At 47.2% G+C, this 7755-nt stretch overlaps 2 protein-coding genes across 2 annotated transcripts; both read right to left on the minus strand.

Moving 5' to 3' along the window:
- Positions 1-369: 369 nt before the first annotated feature.
- On the minus strand, positions 370-2572 carry LOC124707162 (probable histone chaperone ASF1A). The gene is made up of 3 exons (XM_047238824.1): positions 2453-2572; positions 1078-1193; positions 370-970 (listed from the first exon to the last, which is right to left on the minus strand). The coding sequence occupies exons 1-3, from the start codon at positions 2559-2561 to the stop codon at positions 584-586; spliced, it is 612 nt and encodes a 203-aa protein (XP_047094780.1). The 5' UTR covers positions 2562-2572; the 3' UTR covers positions 370-583.
- Positions 2573-4134: 1562 nt separating this feature from the next.
- Positions 4135-7394, minus strand: LOC124707161 (syntaxin-71). The gene is made up of 9 exons (XM_047238823.1): positions 7082-7394; positions 6845-6973; positions 5849-6020; positions 5215-5300; positions 5034-5102; positions 4918-4962; positions 4765-4827; positions 4592-4668; positions 4135-4421 (listed from the first exon to the last, which is right to left on the minus strand). Exons 1-9 carry the CDS (start codon positions 7235-7237, stop codon positions 4406-4408), a joined length of 813 nt encoding a protein of 270 aa, XP_047094779.1. The 5' UTR covers positions 7238-7394; the 3' UTR covers positions 4135-4405.
- Positions 7395-7755: the final 361 nt, after the last annotated feature.

Raw genomic sequence — 7755 nt, forward strand, 5'->3', positions numbered from 1 at the left:
AGCTCCCGCCATCTCCCTGCCTGCACGACCTCCTACGTCGTTGCTCAGGTTTTGCACACAGCGAGGCTAACTGAGGAGAAACGGTCGATTCGGACGTTGTCTTCTAGCCTGGCCCCAAGGTGATTTACAACCCGCGCCGGCAAGCTGAAGGAGGCATGCAAGTAACCAATCAAACCATTTTTTTCCTCCACACAGCCTGGCCCGACTGTCTGCAGGCTATCATAGTTGGTGCAGCCCATTAACATTGATGTTTCTATGCACATATTTTTCAATAAATCCTTACCAACTATTTGACCACAACCAACCATAATAGATTCATGACCTGGTTACAGTCTATGCCAGAGAGAAAGCACCCGGGTAACCAATGTGTGGTTCATAATGAATAATAACTCTATTCTAAAAAGTCATCCACTATTTGCAACACAACAGGCTGGGGTACAAAAATAACTAACACCAAACAATTCTGACAGAACAGATTGCGAATCGTCTACAGACAAGGAACCAATTGCGCTGCCCACCACAGTAAATTCATAACATTACAAGACACCCTTAGGCATACAAATCGCCGGCATCTGAGCTCTGATCATACGTCGGCACTCTGCTTAACTTCATCACCCAGGTGGGTTTCTAGCGGGGCCGTCAGTGGTTCTAGCGGAGCCGCCTGCGGTTCTGGAGAAGCCGGTTGCTGCGCTTCTTCCTGCTGCGGCTGCTCCGTGTTTGTGCCAGGTTCAGGATGGAAGTTGATAGGGAACTTGGTGACACGGGGCTTGTCGGCCAGAATGTTCCTCTGCACCCTATCAAGCAACAGCTTTGCTGGAGGTTCTTCTCTCAGCTGCTCATCATCGTAGTCGTTGTTCACATAGTAACCGACTCTCATGAACTCCTGCCCCACGTAAGAGCATGTTAATAGCAGCACAGTGACACCAATGATGTCTTCTTCACGGATCTTTGAAGGGTCCGGTGGGTCAGCCTGAAATGAAAATCGAACGTCAGTATTCTGAAATCTGAACTATGATCTCTGGACTGTGCATCATGAAGAAATTGGACTCAGTTGATAGTATGACAGGTCTACTTTACCTGAAGCACAAAACGGTATGTCCCAACATTGACAGGTCCAACAAACACACTCTCAAGTTGCTGATCATAGGTTTCATCTTCAGCTGATCCAACATATGTGAGTTTCCATTCCAGATCTAAAAAGGTCAAACAACAAACTTTAGCAATATAGATATACAAAGGAAATAACTTTAGAAAAAAAAAAGTTGCAATATTTTTTATGCGACTGAATCTATTATCGCCACAGTTCTTCAACAAAATTTGTCAGCAGACTAGACAGTTCATTGGAATTAGCTACCTTAATTATGCGCCTTGCTGTTACTTGATCAGAAACTAAAAAAAGGGAAGCAGCCTAGAACTGACAACTCAATAGAAGTGTTTTAAGAGAATTGTACATAAGGGAAACTGACAACTCAATAGAAAAGTCCCAGCTAAGACAAGTCAGAATGGCATAGAAGACTGAGTACTCTCATTCCCCTTAACAAGAGAAGGCATAATGTGCGTATTACTATACTGTTTCTTTTTGGTTAACTTCCCTTTTACATAGTCTGATGGTATTTCTAAGCGCTGGGAAAGAATAGTTGTGAGGTGTGACTACATTTGTCGCCATAGTTAAGGATAAAGCTGAATAATCCAATCAATCAGGTTATGCCCCTCTCTAATATCCGGCTTATTTTTTTATGTCCTGTACTTTACTTCATTCATTCCTGATACAACATGTGGGACTGAATCTATTATCGTCACAGTTCTTTAATAGATTTTTCAGCAGACTAGACAGTTCATTGGAATTGCCTGCCTTAATTATGCACATCGCTGTTACTTCATCAGAAACTGAAAGAGGGAAGCAACCTAGAACATCCATGTTCAATGCAATTCCAGCAAACAAAAAAAAAAAAAAACCGGACGGTAACTTGTTCTGTCCTAGAAAAACAATAGACCAGCATTTGAGGTTTCGCTCCACGGAATCTGCCCATCCGGTTCTCTTTGCCACTGATCATTCCGAGCTATATGAAATTCATCCGGTTCATCGACTGGGCTCTGAATCCAATGAAAGCGAGAGCAGAGCATTTCTCCCTTATGCAAATACCCAAACACATAATATAGACGCGGAAATCGCCACAGGGGAAAATCTCGCGCCGGTGCCGGCCGGTGCGCCGTTCCTGATTTCCTACACGCCACACCAATCGCGGCCACTACGGAGGGAGCAGAGCAGAACAGAACCGAACCGAACGGCGCCGACCAGGTCGGGTTCCACGGATCGGAAGACGGCACCTCCTACCAACTGCCCGCGACGAAAAACGGAACCCTAGGATGTTGCCGCCGCCGCCACGACTCGCCAAGAAACCAAATCGGGGAAAGGGGGGCACAGCACAGAGGGAGAGGAGGGGGGGCTTACCGTCGTCGAGGGCGACGAGGCACTCGTAGGAGATCTCGAACTGGAAGGGGTTGAGGAAGGCGGTGGGGTTGTCCAGCACCGCCACGTTGGTGATGTTCACCGCGCTCATCCTCGCCGCCGCCGCCGCCGCCGGCCGCGTCAGATCAACAGGGGGGTCAGAAGGGGGACGCGGCGGTTTGGGGTTGTTCTGGGTCAGGGTGGGGTGGAGGAGCGCGGCCTATTTGGGCGGGGGCAGGAGGGGAGGGAGGGGCGGGAAGGGGGAATTGGGGTTGGCGGGAGATGCTTTCCAGGTTTCCAGAGGGCCGCCAGCTCTACTGGGAGAGAGACGAGCTAGGAGCCTAGGACTAGCTGGTGGGCGAGCCTCGTGGGTTGTGGAGCGCAGCCTTTTGGAGCTCGTACTTTTTTTTTTTGCGAGAAACAGAAGATGGCATTATCACTTCGAAATTACAGAGAGGACCAAGAGTAAAAACAAAATACAACAAGGACCTAGCTGCAATACAACGTCGCCGGCGACCAGAGCGGGCCGGATTCGCGCCGCTGCCACTACTCCCAAGGGCACCTTGGATCGATGGAGTAGATCCTCCACAGCCGGGAAGAAACCCTGCCTCGGCCCGAAGAACTAGCACCTCGGATCGCCACCAACGTCGAGAAGCTTACCGCCGTCTTCAGCTTCAACTTTATTACCTGGATCCGCCGCCACCGCAGAACCAGCGAGGATCTGAAGCACCCGAAGAGTCCGAGGACACCCGAGCGCGAGGAAGACGAGGGCTCCACCGCCAAGCTCCGTAGAACTTCGCCGTCGAAGGGGACGAGCCCCGCCGCAAAACGCCACACCACCGGCCGCACCACCTCCACGCCACCGGCGGCAAGCTCCCAAGCTACTCCTACGCTATATACACACGGGATCCGGGGATTCCCCGCCCCTCCCGCCGCCGGAGCGGCCGGCGAAGGGGGAGGAAACCCGCAGATCACCGGCGGCGAGGTGGAGGAACGCGGGGGATCACAAATTCGCCCTCAGTCTACAGTAGCGAGAGAGAGGGGAAGGTCGACCTGCCTTCTTTTTTGGAGCTCGTACTTTAATTTGAAATTTTTGAAAACTCGATTTCAATGTTTCAAAAAAATCTGTATACGATCCTGGGAGTGGTCGACTGTGCATTATATCACTGTACAAAAAATCAATAAGAAATAGTACTTTGCATTAACAAATGTTCAGATTTGTTGTGGTGAACCTTGCGAATTTTTCAAGCTACCAAAAGGAATTTCACATTGACAACTTGCACACTTCTAGCTGCCATCGTTAGTTACATCTATAATATTTTTAGAATCTTTTGAAACGTTGAAATTGAGTATTCAAATTTTCAGAATTTTGAGCTGCCTGTAGCCCAAGCTTTAAAGTGAATTTTCGTGATATGCTGCTGCTACTGTGAACTGGGCCAAAACGCAAAACAAGTTCCAAGCGTTGCCCTTGGAATCTGACGAAACAACGATTTTACGTAGTATTGTTATTTTTCTATATATTCTTGGTTGCATTGATGTTTTACGTCAGCCGTAGCACGTAGGTACACTGCAACGGTGAGCCAAGAACACGCGAGGCAGCCTGATGTTTATCAAGAGACAGGTCCAGTGCAAAGCCAAATATCTCAGAGAAAGGCCTGAGGGGGACGGAAATATACATGGGCAGGTTTAGAACAAAAGAATGACCTTGTTGTGCTCTTCGCTACGAAATTTACTCCCGAATATACATACATCAGACATCAGGTTTTCACATACACGCAACGTTCACTGATCCAGCAAGCATATAGTCTAACAGCACCATGATGGTATCACACAGATGAGACAAAAGAAATAACTCGTGGTGGTGGCAAACAAGGGCCGAAACCCGTCATCAGGAGACGCAACATGTAGAGGAGCCACTGCATGATGCAACATGAGTGGTTCCATTCCAAGGCAGCCTCACTTTTTTAGCACACTGCAAGAGATCAAAGAAGCACGGAGCAAATATATTAGCGGGAGCTCTAATACGATAGCAACGAGCACACGAATTAAGAATGTGGGATAGTGGTCAAAATCTTCACTCAGCAGCTGGTCCACATCCAAGCTAGTTAAATGGCGGAAAGAGGATGTCCACTGGGTACTTACTTGTAGAGGTAGGCAGCAATACCGAGTATGACACAGAGCAGGACAATGTCGATGCAGAAGTTGCGGCTGGATCTCATCTGATAACAAGCCAAAGAGGGGAAACAGGTGCATATGAGCTCACCAAATTAACAAATGATTAGTCAGGAAAGCACCACGAGAAGAGCAAACTGTACCTGAAGAATAGTCTGCTTTAGTCTCACGTTGGTATTCTTCAGATCTGCATTCGCTCTATCCACCTGCATTCACCAATTTTTCACAAATTAAGCATTGCTGAGACAATTTGTCCGATGGCAAAACAAAACGTTAATGGTCGACAGAGAACAAACCTTGTCATCCATTTCATCCATCAAGGGAACTTGCCTATCCAATTCCTGATGATCACAGCAATTTAGTACACTACACATAATCATCGTATGACTAGAACAGAAACACAAGATGTAACCTCGTTCATATCAGCTGCCATGTTTCTCAGGGTCTCCAGCCCTTCACCAATGATATCCAAACCTTCATCCTGCACAATATCATTGCGAAACGAAGGTCTGGTTACACGAAAGTTCTCACATCCAGTGGAAGCGGAAAATGAAACATAAGAAAGCCCTTAGTTTGGTAAATCAAAATTTTACCTGCTTCATTCTACGCATCTCATATTCCTGACGAAATTTGTTTGATTCTTCTGTCCCCTTAAAGTACTCGTCATCAAAGTTCCCATCTGTAATTCAACAAGTGATGAAGGAAACAAAAAAGGTTCAGGCAGTGACCCACAAAATGATAAATTATGTAGGGCATCTGACAAGCTCATGCAAGAGGTGACGACGAAACAAACAGAATGTCCATTGCTCAAACCACTTCACGCATGGTTACATGCAAGCTCAATTCAAATTTATAATGCTTACATATTTCGTGCATCCAATGCTAATAAAGAAAGCAGAGTTGTGTGCTGAAAAAATGGAGGAACATGTGCACATGGCCGTTGAAACTGACCAAATTGGCACAGACCAATGTTTGACCTTAAGATAAAACAGACCGCAAATTTATAAGAAACTGCAAAGCTAATCTTAGGACTCCTACAAGAATCGGAGACCTAATTTGTATACCAGCATGATAGTTATGAATTAAGTTAATATACCGAAAATGAAGCTACTTAGTGTTGATCTCTGAACAGGTAATGCATAAGGTTTAACAGGAACTTGGGCAGATCTTTCTAATATCAATACGTAACAGATGGCTTGGATGATACAATAAATGACGCTCACTAACCAGAAGTAGAGTCGAACTTAATGCCCCCACCGGGACGGGATCCTGAGGCTCCCCAACCTCCATTGCTCTTTGCCGCAGTAGCACTACCATCTGGTATTGACTGAATTCTGTCAGGCAAGGCAGAAACCAGTTCACTACGGGTCGTAAGTTCCTCCTTTGTGAGCCCTTTGACCTGTCACAACACATGAAGAAAATCGTCAGATTTTCTCTCTCAGGAGAACACATAAACCTAGCGTCTCAATGAATAACATCTTTGGAACTAATACAGCCAAATTCTATGTGGCTTGCTTGTTTAACCCAAAAAAAAATCATACTAGCAAAGTGCTACCTTATCATAATTATGCAGAACATAAACTAAACCGACCAGAGCAAGGAATTACCTGGTCGGTTTTACTGGCATGTCAAGTTGAACAAAAAAGGGATGGGACAGAGCAAGGAGTAGATAGACCCCCAAAACAACAGCAACACGAGATTGAATTGCTCGGTATAAACCAAAGTACAATACCTCTTTTATCTAATTCGAACAAATAGCTATGCATTTGGAAAAGGGCAAGTGGGTGAGGCTGGTGATGGTTAAGGCACAATATTTGTTTCTACTGGCCATATGCAGACGATGATTGAATTGAGAATCGATGTACATAAGCCCTATATCAGCAAACAAATGATAAACTTACAAAGGTCAATTTCCCCTACATACGCTTTGAGTTCCAGCTGCACATTCAGCACACAAACATTATCCTACCAATCCTATGAACATCCATATATCCATCGCCACAGTCTATTACATTACTAGCTAGTCCACATCCAGATATATCTTCCCAGGAAATCCTGCAATGCATTTAGTCCCACCGATCCTAACATCACCAAACTGGCCGCGTGCTAAATTTAGGTAGTCTAGGCGAGCTGGTCGCCGCTACTAGTAAGCATGGATAGCAAGTCCTAGCGTGACAAAACTAGCAGATCTAGCAGGGGGGTCAGTGTAAGCGATCATCAAACCTTCTTCACGGCGAGGCGCATCAGCTTGGGCATGTCCTCCTCGATGAGCTTGGCCTTGGTGCGCCGGATCTCGGCATTGATGGCGACCACCGCGGCCCGGCTCTTCTCCTGCTTCGCCGCCTCCGCTTTCTGCAGCAAACAACCGGTCAGATTCAGATCGAGGGGACCTCGACGCCAGCCTACCGCGGGCAGCGGCGGGCCAACGACCGAGAGCAGAGCAGGATGAGGAGCGCGTACCTCCTCGCACTGGGAGATCTCGGCGTCGACGGAGCCGTAGAGGCGCGCGAAGGGGTCCTCGCCGGCGACGTTGGCGCCGTTGAGCTTGTCGACGTCGTACTTGTCGTACTTCTGGCAGATGGCGTCCACCCGCGTGAGGATGTCGATGACCGTCATCCTCGCGCCCCGATCTCGCCGGCGGGAGGAGATTTGGGGAGGAAGGCAGGGAGGAGCAACCGCTAGCTGCCGGCCGGTGGTGAGCAGGTGGAGAACTGGACGGGGAAAGGGAGGAGACGAAACCGAGAGAACCTGCCCTGGTCAGAGACTGGGGCGCCGCACAGCCTGGCTGGCCGGTGGCGCCTGGCTGGCTCGTTTTGGATTTGGGCTGATTTGGGCCGAATGTCCTAGATATATTGGGCTCACTCGTTCAAAAAATCATTTGATGTTACATATATTGCTACTCTTATGTAAAATTTTAGTCAAATTCTACAAATATTCACTTCCAAAAAAGAAAAACGTCCACTTATTCGCGGGCGGAGGGAGTAGGATCTGGTACCCGTCGTTTCCACTCTCCATTGGTCATTTGGTCTTTAGGAAATTGGGCGGAAATACATATGATCGTTTCGAGTATCTTCTTTATGGTTTTGAGTTAATTAAAAATTAAGTTTTTTTACAGCTCATTCACGTCCTCTGTT

The sequence above is a fragment of the Lolium rigidum genome, chromosome 4 (genome assembly GCF_022539505.1).
Source record: "Lolium rigidum isolate FL_2022 chromosome 4, APGP_CSIRO_Lrig_0.1, whole genome shotgun sequence".
Classification (NCBI taxonomy): domain Eukaryota; kingdom Viridiplantae; phylum Streptophyta; class Magnoliopsida; order Poales; family Poaceae; genus Lolium; species Lolium rigidum.